Source organism: Beauveria bassiana (genome assembly GCF_000280675.1).
Source record: "Beauveria bassiana ARSEF 2860 unplaced genomic scaffold BBA_S00004, whole genome shotgun sequence".
NCBI classification, from domain to species: Eukaryota; Fungi; Ascomycota; class Sordariomycetes; order Hypocreales; family Cordycipitaceae; genus Beauveria; species Beauveria bassiana.
Window position 1 is genome coordinate 1,023,672 of NW_007930839.1, and position 14,493 is coordinate 1,038,164.

The 14,493-nt window shown below is 48.4% G+C and overlaps 4 protein-coding genes across 4 annotated transcripts; 3 read left to right on the forward strand and 1 right to left on the reverse strand.

Annotated features, from left to right (window-relative positions):
* Positions 1–1,389: 1,389 nt before the first annotated feature.
* On the reverse strand, positions 1,390–3,559 carry BBA_02118 (phosphatidylcholine-hydrolyzing phospholipase C; the record flags this gene model as incomplete). Its single annotated transcript, XM_008597215.1, has 4 exons — positions 1,390–1,812; positions 1,898–2,619; positions 2,681–2,850; positions 3,504–3,559. The coding sequence occupies 4 exons, from the start codon at positions 3,557–3,559 to the stop codon at positions 1,390–1,392; spliced, it is 1,371 nt and encodes a 456-aa protein (XP_008595437.1).
* A 2,204-nt stretch (positions 3,560–5,763) lies between these two features.
* BBA_02119 (X-Pro dipeptidyl-peptidase (S15 family) protein) lies at positions 5,764–6,696 on the forward strand (the record flags this gene model as incomplete). The annotated part of the gene is made up of 1 exon (XM_008597216.1): positions 5,764–6,696. One exon carries the CDS (start codon positions 5,764–5,766, stop codon positions 6,694–6,696), a length of 933 nt encoding a protein of 310 aa, XP_008595438.1.
* Positions 6,697–7,751: 1,055 nt separating this feature from the next.
* BBA_02120 (uncharacterized protein) lies at positions 7,752–9,197 on the forward strand (the record flags this gene model as incomplete). The annotated part of the gene is made up of 1 exon (XM_008597217.1): positions 7,752–9,197. One exon carries the CDS (start codon positions 7,752–7,754, stop codon positions 9,195–9,197), a length of 1,446 nt encoding a protein of 481 aa, XP_008595439.1.
* Positions 9,198–11,630: 2,433 nt separating this feature from the next.
* On the forward strand, positions 11,631–12,052 carry BBA_02121 (uncharacterized protein; the record flags this gene model as incomplete). The annotated part of the gene is made up of 2 exons (XM_008597218.1): positions 11,631–11,921; positions 11,981–12,052. The coding sequence occupies 2 exons, from the start codon at positions 11,631–11,633 to the stop codon at positions 12,050–12,052; spliced, it is 363 nt and encodes a 120-aa protein (XP_008595440.1).
* Between the last annotated feature and the right edge of the window lie 2,441 nt (positions 12,053–14,493).

Genomic DNA, 14,493 nt, shown 5'->3' on the forward strand with positions numbered 1-14,493 from the left:
ATTGCTGCTGCTGCTACTGCTGCTGCTGCTGTCACTACCGTCGAGGAAAGAAACAGTCCATTTGCTATCCCGTTTGTTTTTTTCTTCTTCTTTCTTTGTTTTTCCTTGGCAGTATCATCACATGGCACTCACCAAAAGGCCTCATTTTAATCTGCTCCGCGTAAATGCCGACCCGCAAGCGGCGACTGGCGCTTCAACAATGTCTCGGCCAGTTGCTATTAGATTGGGCCGTCTTTTTTTCTCCTTTGCTTCTGAGAACTGGGCCAACCAGGCTGCCACGCTGCCTGCCTGCTCGTTATTACGTAGTATTATCCCGAGTCCCCCCCAAGCCTAGAAAAAAAAAAAAACTTGCGCTCGCCACCACTACGGCTCTCCATCTCACCCATCTTGTCGCAACAACACACCTCTTTGGCCATCAAAAGTCGCCGTGATTTTGAAGCTACCCGCAAGTTCCCCTAGGCAGCCATTTAAGCGCAAGGCGGATTGGTCGTTTTCTCCTGCAGCTCGGGTTATTAGGCGGACTTGGTGTGTTTGGCTTATGTCCTTCTGCTAAGCACCACGCGACCGCTGGCGTGCCGAAAACGGTCAAACTAACGGTCTGCTGGGCACCATCGTATATTCGTCTCGGCCAAGGCAATGGCCGATCGATCATTGCTTGCTTCCTTTCAGGTCAAACCCACTTCGGGCGAGGCTAATCGTCCACTATCTATCCGTACCATCATGGCTGGTATAGCCGCTGGGGCTGTGAGCTGTGAGTCTTTGGCAAAGCCAATGGTGTCGACGTGGCTGTGGCTCCGTGTCGTACCCAGGAGCCTCAAATATGAGCTCTATCTGGAAGAAGTCATCCACGGCCCTCTCCGCGCATCATAGTACACCTCGGCAATATTGTACTGGTGCTATTAATCTGCCGAGCACCACATATCAGGCATAACGATAAGCATTAATATCGCGTATTAGCTGGGGGTTTTTCTTTTTCCCCAGTGGCCCAAACCAGCTTCCCGTAAACTCCGTTTTAGCCTACCGAGGACAAATACTGTCTCCGATCCAGGACCGCCAAGGAGCACAACCATTGGTCGACGCAAGATATACACGAATATGACTGTTTTGTGTATAAAATTATGAACATGGTCGCCCGCTAGTGGCCGGCCGAGCTTAAACTCCACGAGGGAGAACTCCGTACAGCGACCACAGCTTTCTTCAATTCTCCAGCAAACAAGACACTCGAAGGTTGAGACAGTAGGATGATACGAGACACACGACCACAAAGGAAATCGCAAGTATTGCCAAAAGAAAAATAAAACACGAGTCAAACAGACGACCTTTGGATAGATGATAGCGATGAATATTCATCTAGGATATCAAATGCATTTCCATGAGCGCATCGAAGCTTTACATGGTTATTGGATATTTCCACAGTCCGGACGTATATGTTTCTGCCACAGTCGTCACCGGCCACCAATTCGTCTTGAACTTCCAGACTTTTCTATCTTTGAGCTCCAGACGTCGCTGAAGGTCTTTATACTCACCCGACGGGCCCAGTTTGAACAACGGAGCCAGCGTCTGTTGCTCACTCAGGGCCGACGCCTTTGTCGGGACAATGTCAAATGCCTTGTAGGCTGCGGGCTCAGGCGCGTGCCTCGTGTCCCACGCGTCGTAAATTTCCCGCGAGGACTCGACTATGGCTGCTTGGCACTTTAATAAGTTTTCCTCATTGCACTTATCCAGCAGTCGCTTATCTCCGTATGCCTGCCATGGGTTTCCCTTGGGGGCTGAGACGCTGAGTCCGAGAGCGCAGTCCTCGTCATGCATTTTCTATATCGCAAACGGTCAGCAAGTGTACTTTTTTTTTTTTTTTCCGTGTTAAAACCATGAAGCGGTCTCTCATTCTTCCACATACATTCGCGCAGACATCCACAACATTCTTCAAACCGCCGTGCAGTAGTCGGCGAGGCGTCCGAAGATGGCCGGCAGAAAACAGGTCCTGCAGGTAGTGGTCGGCAAAGGCGTTGATCGAATACGCCTTGACCAGGCGGTCGACGGTCTTTTCGCCCGTCGTGGCCAATTGAAGAGCGGCTGAGTGGCCCGCGCGATATGCTGCGCGGGCATTGTCCCCAAAGTGATCCCAGTTGATCTTGAGAAGCTCGCTGTAGATGGGAAAGTGTCGGCCTTGAATAAGCTTATCGATGGCGTTCATACCCGCAAGGCCGGTCCCGTCTTTGTACCAAGTGGATGGGTCCTTCTTTTCCTTGTGCAACGCTTCGACTTGATCGACCTCGTCTTGAAGATGCTTAATCAGTACCTGCCCGTCGTGAGGCTGATCTGCGGGATTGTCCGCCAATGTGTTGTAGGCCGCCAGAAAACGCGTTCTGGCATCCTCGTCGCTTTTGGCATCACTAATGGGATTTAGAGTGCCATAGAAGTCTCCTGCCAAGGCAGAAATTTCCCCGTATGTCAATTCCAGAACGTCAGACCCCTTGGAAAGCTTGAGAAGTGGCAGGTCACTGGCCACAACATCTACTACCTTGCCGTCTGGTGTTTGGTCTGTGGAACTTTTGGGGTGTTGATATTTCAAGTTCATCTGGTCTCCTAGAAACCTATGTTCTGCATACTCGAAACCCGCTGTGAATTGGATTAGCATGTACAGTGGCAGGTTTCGTCTTATCAAGGAAGGCAGCCGTACCGGGAGGAGGTTGACGCCCATCGTCCCGCTGCGCACTAAGCTGTCGCGTCGCATCTTCACCCACATGACGGTAAGGTGAGATCCATACAGGCCTGCGCTCAAAGTTCAGCCATGGATCATTGACCAATTCTTCTGGAGCGGATGTCGGCCATTGGTCTCCTTCGGTTGACCTAACGCTGCATTAGTACCCTGATGGAATGTGCGACTTTTTGTTCAATGTTAAATACATGATAGAAGTTGTTCGGTGGGCAATCGTTTTACTTGGTGCCAGGTTTGATAATTTGTTTGTTACATGCGCACGGCAGCAGAAGATTCAGAGCAGCACAACGCCTATATATAGATAGTTGAGCGATCTACACTACCGAAGAACGGCACTCAAAGCCAGTCGCGCACATAAGAAGAATTCAGGCGCAACGCCATCATAAGTGCTTGTATTATCAGAATGTAGACCTCACTTCCGAAATGAGGGGTCATAAATCCCAGGATCTTCAATGTGGCGGAGGCTACCATAACCCCTCCCCAGGTATTGTGTATGCAAGCAGCTGCTGATCACATGCAGCATGTGCTATCAAACAGCTGAACGGAGTAGGCAACAGTGAGTTACTGGAAAGCTTTGGATGTATCGAGATTGCACAAATACAGCTGAAAAAACCGATGTGCATGTTGTCCCGCGTAATTATAACTGTTTCCTCCCCCGCTTTCAGATGCAGCCGAGCAGCCGCTTTTCGTGCATTTCGCGGGCCGTCAGTGCCGAAGACAAAGATGCATCTGCCGGGGCCTTATATCGCTTTACTTTCGCATAAGTAACAAAATTGTGGCTTACGCTACACAGTCATTAGCTAGGACGAACGCAAGTCCTCCAGTGAAGGGATCGAGCATGCTGGTCGCTCCATGGTAGGATCGGACCTGCTCTGAACAACATTTTCAGACACCCTCGCGCTTCCGATAGGATGGACAAACAAGGTCAACTCAATTGGCGGGTTAAAGCTGTCACAATTGACTCTGAAGGATTTCCCCGATCTTCGCTCCGCGCCTTGATTGAGTGCCAGCGTTCATCCGTGGCTAGGGAGGCAGGATATGAAGACGTTTTTCGTAAATCTTCGAGTGAATTGCCGTAGACAGATAGGATCAATTATGCCCTGAACAAGACCAGACGTTAAGCCCCCTCATTGTAGTCGTCAAGTATCTGATTTCCATAAGGCGCACTATGCAATTGGAGTTTTCGGTGTGATTCTCGCGGTGCGTTTGTTCCAGACGTAACGCTCAGCCTAAGCGACCAGCTCCATCGTCCCTCCCTTGATTGTCTGCCATTTGAGCCCACTAGCAACAAATTCAGTAAACCGTTATTACCCGATCGATTAGGCTTTTGCGCGAGGTAACGCCACTTAGGCCGCGACCTGTTGTGCGTTCCTACGCCACCGGCAGCCTTGCCGACGAGACACACTGCGGTCTAAGTCCTATCGACTATGCTAATATGCACCGCAATAATCTGCATGGCTTCATGGTGGCATTGCGTATTGTTTTTTCTTCTCTTCCTCGTAGTTGCACTGTAATTGGGGCGGGTGACTTGTGATCGCATCAAAGGTCGACACGACCATATCAACTCGCAAACTCTACGTAGGAAAAGTGCCAATCCGCCCGAAATTTCTCTTTCAAATCGTCTCGATTCTGGATAATAGTACCCAGCTACGGTTATACAAGCCAATAGCTCTTTGCGGTTGCAACAATTGGGTGGTGTACGTCTTGGTGGCCCCAGTGCGGGGAGTGGCGTTGGCAGAAGGCAGGAAATAATAAACGATACAATTAAGACACGGCACACAGGAGTAAGCCACAGATATCGACAGCGTAGTACTTGAACAGCCTCGGTGTGGCATGCTATGCCAATAGAGCAACAGTGTACGTAAATGGCAGAGTGATCGGCGCGGCAACGGTTTTGGAACATGCCGACCATGTCTGCGATTGAACTCACACCGTCGTCTTGACAGAAGCGGGGAAGGCTATGCTAAATGCCGAAGAGCCATTACTTGTAATGCTATTGTCGGTGTTGAACGTGATTCAAGTTGCAGCAAGAAGCAATTCGCTCATTCAAAGCTTTGCCTTGTCAGCTAGTCACGCAGTGCATATCCTTAGGTCAAGATATGAGCAAGAGTTTCACATGACAAGGAGAAAGCTTGATGGCAAATGTAAATGCTATCTCTCGACTTGGCCTATCTCAAGGTTGGCAAGACAAAGTCACTAGTTAGCCAAATTACAGCTCACGATGGTCTCTATGCTAGCGACTGCGGTCCCAGAGGTTACCTGCCCTCTGTGCTAGTGCTTGCTTATCTGACTATGTGCCCGCAAGACTCTAGTATTGAGATACATCCAATGAATGTGGCTACTTGCAGTATTGATCGGTCACGGCAACCTGCCAGCTTTTCAGGTTTTACCAAGGGACAACTTCTGTACGATCCGCTCGATCTAGAACAATGAGACCGTTGGTTAAGAAGATGGATCTGGGGAGCTACGCGACTAAGACTTTACTAAAAAAAAAAGAAGAGAAAAAAAAAAGAAAAAAAAGGAAAAAAAAACAACAAGATGTATCAATGCCACTTCAAATACGGCCTGGTCATGTAGTACCTAATGACAGAAACTGATAGAGGGCTGGCCGCTTCTAGAAACATGACGTTGATCTCCGAAAAATGCGAAGCTTTTCGGCACCCATCCCGATCAATAGTGGGCAACGCTACTTCATATGTCAAACTATAACCCAACTTGTCCAGTTACCCACCTCGCTTACAAGAGCTACTGACATCACACCTGGGGAGGGGGCCTCTTGTAGCGGACCCGAAGCTTAAATGCCATGTTACGCCGTTGCGCGACATCGTAGATAGGCCTAAAGACCAGATTTCTTTCGCGAAATGCTTCAAGGCTTACAAATTAGGCCCGATAAACCCGATGACTTATCGCCATTCTTTCGGGGGTTCCAACGTATAAAGTAGGCCGTCTGCCCACTACCTTGGTCAAACGCAGCTGCCCACCACCGCCTTACTCTAGTTTCCCTTTTTACTTTTCGCAACATCTCTACCCCTCGAACCGTCACCATGTCCACACCAACCAAGTTTACCTTTCCCTCATTTATGCTCACCATCAGCGCAGAGCTATACGCCCCTGCTGATGGATCTCCTGATCGAAAGGGAGCCGCCATTGTCGTGAGCCACCCAATGACGGGTGTCAAGGAACAAACAGCCGCTACCTACGCCCGTGCACTGTCTGCGGCGGGTTTCTTTGCCCTGACATTTGATGCTGGCTACCAGGGTGAAAGTACCGGTGAGCCGCGAGGCCTCGAAGATCCGCACCAGCGAGTCGAAGACAACAAAGCTGCCGTCACTTTCTTGACCACCTTGAAGGGTAAAATCGATCCCGAGCGCATTGGAATGCTGGGCATTTGCGCATCAGGCGGCTATACTTCCTATGCTGCGCAATCTGATGTCCGCATCAAGGCCCTTGGCACTGTCAGTGCGGCTTGTGTCGGGCGAATGACCCGTAACGGCGGTCTCGAGGAAAGCAACAACAAGGAATCGCCCGATGCGATTGCCGGTGCCCTCAAGGCTGCAGCGGATTGGCGCACCTCTCACGCAGCTGATGCCAAATCCGAAGCGCCGAAAATGTTCGAGACCGAGGCTTCCGCGGTACCGGCAGACGCACCGCCATTCTTCAAATCCGCTGCTGCGTACTACGGCACGAAACGCGGCAACCACCCTCGATCAAACCAGCGTGTGCCGCCTTCAAGCTATGACTTGATGATTGGATACGATTCCTTTAATTTCCAGCACCTCATCTCTCCCCGACCGCTGTTGATGATTGTTGGCTCAAAGGCGGAGACGTTGCATTATAGCAAGACGGCGGTTGAAGGAGCAAAGGAGCCCAAGGAGCTGTTTGTCATTGATGGGAAGAACCATTTTGAACTTTATGATGACTTGGAACAGTCGGCGCCAAAGCTGGTCGAGTTTTATGCAGCAGCGCTCGCGAAATAATTTGGGACTGAAGCCTGCTCTGCATAACACTAGATAGCCAAAGCCCTGACATTGGCGATTTTCCAAGCCAATAATTATGTTATTTTATCCAAAAAATAAAATAAAATAAAATAAAATAAAAGGCAAGAGGTGCTAGCTAGAAAATACAAGGTCGATCTGTGGCTTTGCTCCTTGACCAGCGCGACCATCTAGGCCAACAGCAGCCGTATAATCTGCAAGACAGAGTGCGTGTAGGCCCTCTCTTATCCCATATGCACAAAATTTTCCATGCACGTCCCCTTGATGGCGATCATATGCTGATTAAACCCAGTCATTGCTGCGTATCTACCGAAAGCATGTTCACGCGAAAAGAAATTTGACTGGTGGGCGGCACAGGTGACGACCAGGCATGCGATGAGACCGACAACGAGCAAGCCACGCAGAGTCATGACGAGCCTGAGATGGACCCTCTCCTTCTCCCTCGAACAGGGCAGGATTCGTATACTATTTGTCCTCGGAAGGCGAAAATCATGGCAAGGCGTCAAGTCACTATAATGCTTCGCATACTAGGAAGCTCAACAGCTGAACAAGGAAACATGCGCAATGAGAAAAGAAAGCAGGCATGTGATAATGAGCTACAAAAGGAGAAGGCCGGGAAGAGGTGAATAAGCATATTTTATTGGCTGTTTTTATTGATTTGTTGCATGTCAGATTGCAATAAATATGGTTTCCATTTCGCATTTCGCGACTTGGTCTTAGCCGCCATCTCGAATTGCTGGCTGAAGAAGTCAGGCCAGCCCGTTTCGCGTCATTTACATGGCTATCAGAATATTGCAAATATATTAGTAATTCTAGTTGCGTGTGGATACAGGAAGTCTGCTCATATAGAAACCGTCGGAATAAAGTAGCCTCTTGCTTCCGGCTTCTATCGGACGCAACATGATCTGAAAAAAAAAGGTATATATAGACCCAATGGTACACCACATCATTCTACTCCAAAACAAAAGCAGTCTGGTTTTTAAGACCATAGGCTCTACTCTTGTTTGAAATCTTTTCTCGCCCACTACTCGCCCAACATGAAGGTTGCTTTGCTTGCTTGGCTGGCCTTGGCTGGGACAACCGTTGCCAGTCCAACTGCTGCTGCTGCCCTGCAAGCCCGATACCCGCCACAGGCTGGCTCAGCACAAGCACGCGAGCTTTACGAACTGGTCAAGAGAGGGTTGCAGAGCTGGGGCCTGGCGGGCGCCGTCTACGCTCCCAGCGGACACATCAGCGGTCCGTCGGCCAAGTTCCCTGGCGGCCTACCTGAGTTGAACCGACCCCACCCCCCGAAGCAGGACGGCGTGCCCGGTACGCCGGGCCACCCCCTCGGCCCTCACAAGAAGCAAGGGCGCATCTACCAGAGGCACCGATCGTGCGCAAGGGTGAAGCGCAGCAGCACGCGGTGCCCCGCCGGCACGACCGCGGTCAGGCGAGCCTCCAGGTACCCGAGGCTCCGCCTCAACGGGCAGGGCGGCGTCATGGTGGCGTTTTCGACCCTTTCGCCTCATGCGCATGGCGTGTTAGCCGCGGTCAAGAAATGGGATAACCCAATTGGCGCGGCCGTCGCATGGTTTGACAATTCAATGACGAGCCTCCAGGAGAGCATTGGCGGAAAGCACGTCCCTGAGATTGACGGCAACGAGCTCAAGCTATGGCTTATTTGCCTCTTCCGGGGCAGCAACCCTAAAAACCCAGATGTCATTGATAATCTGTGCCAGCGCCGCCGGGACGCGCCTCTCGAGGAGAAGAAGCAGCAGCAGGCCATTGACGGGCTGAACCAGGTGGCCGAGCTGTGCGAAAAGGTGGAGGAGGAAGAGGAATCCCGTCCCCGGGACGAGGGGCTGAAGACGGAGATTCTGGCGCTCTGCGACAAGTATAGCGAGACAATGGAGGGCCTGGTCGACGCCAACGCCGGACTGGTCCTGCTGGGCGAGTGGGCTCGTGCCCGCACGCTCAACAATGAAAACGTTGATATTGCCGACACGGCCGTTGTGGAGGATTTCATCAAAAAGGGCGCCTTTGGACCAGAAATGGCCGCCAACGAGACCGACGTGCAAGACATTGCCGGGCTGTACATGGAGCACATGTCGGATTATGCCATCGTGGAGATTGAGGACGACGGGGCCGAGGTGCTCATTGACCACAGCCAGCCGCCGGCGTGGCTGGAGCTGCTGCAGATGGGCGCGGGCTTCGTGCCCGAGGACCGCGAGGCCATCAACGAGGCGCTGCGGCTGCTCGAGGGCACGCCGCACCACCGCCACCTCGACAAGGAGGCCGGAGACGGCTTCTTCGAGAGGGTCCAGACGTGCTGGGACCATGCGGGCCTGCTCATGTTCCAGCCGCGGCGGTGGGACATTGTCGCGGCGGCCATGACCTACCTCGAGGGCAAGGTGCGGGACACCAACAGCGACCTCGCGTGCGCGCCGTGCCTGGTGCCCGCGGGCTTTTGGGTGCTGCGTTGCGGATCGGCCGTGCCATAATCCCAAAGATGGCCCTCATCAATCCAAGTAGTGGGCAGCAGTTGTGGTGAGTGTCAGGTCGGGCATGCTTGGGAATAGTGTGCACCGGGTAGCCGCGTTGTGTACAAAAGAGCCGAAACGCGGCTCGGTGACGACATGAAGGAGATTTGGTAGATGGCCGCGTAAGCGCAGAAAAAAAGATCCGCAACGGCATTTTTTGTCCTCGACAACCCTGGCCAATGCGGATACATGGGACAAATGTCCATACAAGCAAAGGAGTTTCACCATGTTGAAGTAAAAAGTTGGTTTTCAGTTTGCTACTTTTTTTTTAACACGTCGCACGCATGCTATTCCAGTGACGACAAATCTATTGAGATCGGGCCGATAGCTTGGCATCACCACGAAGCCGAGACCCAACAGAACGAGAGCCGCAGCCTAACCAGCCTGTGGAGTAGTAGACATTATTGCCCTGAATTGGGTGATGTACGATGTTTTCGAGATTCCACATGCATTATTGAATTTCGAATCGTACAAATTTTTTTTTAAAGACAGCGGCGGGGATCTCCACAAGCTTGAAACCCTGTGAAAAAGAATAATACTAAAGTATTCATAAGCTGATTAAAAAGTCTAAACAAAAGAAATTTTTTATCATAACATTGCATTTCGTAAAAGAGATGGGCGTGCCACTGTAGCCATCGCACCGGTGCCACGGCGGGGCGCCCGATAATGGCGACATCGGCTAAATGAAACTCTTGCTTGGCGGCATCTTGCTTGAGCCAGTCGAACGGGAGGGGAGTCATGCACAATGAAAGTCGTCATAATAGCAAGGGTCATATATAATAGAGGTCCTATGACAGGGTGATCGCGCAAGAGGCTCTCGCCGATAAAGCGAGATTGATTGGCTTTTTTGAGCCATAGTGGGGTGGGGTGACGCATGAGCGATATAGCAAGACCGACCGACCCATGCAATACAATTTGTCGTGCCTTTGCTCCGAACCACTTGATAGTTGTTCGTCGACTAAGAAACACGGTGTCTACAGAGACGTTTGCTGTTGCCCTCCATATCCGCCGGTACCGCGACCACCGCGCGCCATTTGCCCACCCATTTTATGGCTAATTTCAAGGGATCTAATGGCAACACGAGCCGTATCAGGACGCGAGCGATCAGTGAAGTCAAATGAACTGGCAAACTGGGATGTGATGTGATTTGATGATACTAGTTGAGAAGGAGAAGAAGAAGAAAGAAGCTACCCAGAGGTGGCTGTGGTGATAATCAGGGTCCTCCGCTGAGTCAGCCAGTGGCAGGTGCAACTGCCAACACGTTTCAAGTGTTGTTGCATCGACACTACGCGCTGCAATATTGGAAAGAAAAAAATTCCCCACTAGAGCAAGAGGGAGAACTCTAATTGCATGAACACTCTAAGAGTCATGTCGGCAATCTGTACGCTGCCGGCTTGGCCGAGGGCCAAGGTTTGACAGTAATGGATGCAACCGTTAGCTGTCGGGGGCTAGCGCAGCACTTACGAATAGCTTATTTAGTATCTAAATATTAAAGGCGGGGAAGCCAACGGTTCTGTCCTGCTTGTGGCGCCACTTTCTTTTGCTTCCGCAGCCATCCCAACAGTCAGGGCGTGATACGACTCTTGGTGGCAGCTTGTACGTCATTTGGAGAAACTATTGCAAAATAACACGGAAAATGCGGAAAAAGATTGGATTCAAAGGGTAAAGGCACTCTAACCATATTACAGCCAACATGCGAAATCCCGGTATGCTATGATGTGACACCATCACGCATTGACGCTATGATGTTTCAATGCTACTGTGTCATGATTCACTTCGTATAATCATGTCGAGATGCATTAGTTCATGTGGATATGCCATAAGGCTATTATGCCAAAGTGCCAGAATGCGTTCATCACCGACTTTTCAGAGTCTGACCGCGGATTTAACCGTTCATAGAGTAAGTGAGTGCGAAAAAGCCCTAGTTGGCCAGTACGCTACTACGGCAGGTCGTTGAGCACAATCATATAGCCGTATTACTTATGGAAGTGCTCAGTACCACGTGGCTAGAGTCAGATTAATACAAGTGCTTACTTTTCTTGTATAACTGCTATGCGTTTCATCCTCGACGACTTTCAACACCCCGAAACAAGGCTACCACTATGGAATATCATCTCCGTGGGGGGTTTCGGCAATTACTTAAATATTATGTAAATATCGCCATTGCTAGTTCAATCCGGTTAGTTTGGCAAGTCATGCACATGCCTTGCCAAGATGAATGACTCGTCGTCGTGATCTCCGAATTGAAGATCATCACCACGCCTACCCATCTACTACAACTATATATGGTTCCCTTTCCCCCAGCTTTGAAGGACATTACAATTTAGCTCAGACTCAACTACAATTACCACCTCCAACACATTTCGGTACTCTTTTCCAATCCATTTTTTGAAAATGAAGTTCTCATCTGCTCTCCTTGTCGTCTTCTCTGGGCTGGCTGTAGCCTCCCCATTGATCAACACCCGAGAGAACACTGAAGAAGCAAAGGCAGCGACCAAGGCTCTGCAAGACTTTGTCGCAAAGAACAAAGTCGACACTGAGGAAAGCCTCAAGAACCAAGCGGAGCGCCAGGCTAAATGGACGAGCAGGGTCACGGAGCAACAGGCCTTGATCCAGCAATTGGTGGACCTCAATGCTGAGTCCGTCCAGGCTGCAGCTGATGCGCCTGCCAGACTGGAGCAGCAGGTAAGCGACCCAGGGTCCATGAAATGTTGATGCAATACATACTAATCAACCAAATTCAGAAGGAAAAGCGTGAGGGAAACAACCAGGCTCTGGACGATATTGCCAACCGCCTCAAGGCGGCTTTGGAGTAAGCCTAGTCACGCATTACTAGTGATGGTTTTTGTGACGCGTCTGTGATAATCCTAGCAGACTATTATGTAGTTCCTTGCCAAAGATTAATTTATAATAGACCTGTCAATAAATGCCTTTACAAAGGAGCTTTCATCCTCTGAGCGACCACTTTGACGTAGAGGCGTGTCTACCTAAGCGTCAGCTTCAGTCCCGATCTCGGCCTCCCATCATCAAGATTCCTACTGTTCTTAAAGCACTTGGACAAAAAAGGCAGCAACGGTGGTTACTTAGGTACACAATAGGGGCTGCCGTAGAGCGACCACCATTCTGTCATTTCGACCACCGTACCAGCCACGCTTGGTGTGCGTGCGTATCCCCGTCCATCACATCACGACACTTACAATGCTAATAAACATATCTTCTTAAGCGGTAAAGTGCTATCCGTAACTCGTTTAATAAGTTGAGAAACTTTTTTGACGTAAGGGCAGCGATAATTAAGGACGGGTATTGAAGGAGAGGAGCAGCCCAGAGGCAGCCAAGAATATAGGCAAACACAGGTAACTAGCTAACTTTTACCGCTGCATTTCATGCATGCAAGTGTATGTTACTGTAAGAACAGGAATTTGATAGTATACTAGGCTGAATGGGTGATGGTATCAATAACATGCTCAATTCTGCTTGATAGGACCATGTACATCTCCATGAGTTAGGTACTGTTCAATAAAGGATACGTGCCCAGAGACTCTGGTGAAAGAGGCATAATATCCGCAGATAACCAAATTAGCAACACCGAGTAATACGTCCGTGTTCTTGTCAACAGATGGTCCGCCGCTATCGCCGGTGCAACCGCCCTTACCCTGGCCGTCGACGAAAGATTCGTTCTCGATGAGAAATCGTCTATGCGCAATCTTGCAAGAGTCGAGAGTTGTCAGCTCAACTGTTTGAAGAATGTCATCGGAGCCAGAATCCCTTTACCTGCTAACTAGCGATTTGATTCGTGTATAATGCCAGCTTCCTACGGTAACATACTAGCCTGCTGCGACTCCTATAGAACCGGTCTTGAGTTTCAAGCCCCTAGCCGGCAGCTTTGCATAGCTAATATTGCCGCCTTCAGGCGGAGTTGATAACTTCAAGATAGCGATATCGTCACCAAGGAAAAAAAAAAAAAAAAAAAACGCCCATAGAGCGTACCACTTTTCCGGCCTAACCGTCCTTCAAAGTTATAGTCAGGGTTTCCAATAAAGCCTACAACCGGAGAGCGAAGTTCCTAATTAAATCAGCCTGGTATTTCATATTTATGATTTCTCTGGCCATGCCCAGGGAGTATGAGACCAGACATAACAGGGCGTCATTGTACCGGTTTCGCTGGGTTTTCTACCCATTTGTCCTCCTCATGGGCTTTCCAGCAATGGGTAGCAGTGAGCACAGTTGTACTGTCCAGCAGAGTACCTCCGAAATCAGTTTTAATTTTGACAATATATGGGAGGTCGCTGGCTTGTGCAGGCACGCCGCCAGTGATTCTCTTGTTGATTCCCGCCGTAGCCAAGGCAGCGAAAAACGCAGCTTGCAGGACAAATCTGTACGCCATCTTTCGAGACAAATCGATATTGACAAACTTGAAGGGAAAAGAAGAGCCGAATAATATATTGTACGTCGTAGATTCGAAGCATCGAAGTTGCTGTGAAGAAGCTATCATTCGTGTGGCGGATCAAAGAGAGCGAGAGCGACGGAATCACACAGCGAGGCACGAGCTAAAGCAAAGACCTAATAAATATATATATATATAGGAGAAAGAGAAGAGAGGCTATCTAGAAGGTATAATAGCTAATAAGGGTCTTAGCTAAGTTAGTAAGCTAAGGTATACCTACTAATAACCCCTAGTATAAAAAGAAGATATTATCTATAATATTTATAAAATAGTCTAATCCTTCTTCTAATCCTTAAGTAATCTAATATAAGTCTAATATATTATAATATAAGTTTAATAAGAAATAAGTATAATATTAATTTATTTTTAATATTAATCTATTTTTAATTCTAATTTATTTTTAATTCTAATTTATTCTTAATTCTAATTAAACTTAATTTTAATTCTAGTTTTAATTCTAATTAACTAATTATTATTTATTACTAGGCTAAATTAGAGTAACTACCTAATTATTAATAATAGTAGGTTTAATTTTAGTTATATTTATAATAAAAGCTATATTATTTAGGATAAGTATATCTTAAGCTATATTTATAATAAGAGTTATATTATTTAAAATAAATATATTTTAAGTTATATTTATAATAAGAGTTATATTATTTAAAATAAATATATCTTAAGCTATATTTATAATAAGAATTATATTATTTAAAATAAGTATATCTTAAGCTATATTTATAATAAGAGTTATATTATTTAGAATAAGTATATCTTAAGTTATATTTATAATAAAAGTTATATTATTTAAAATAG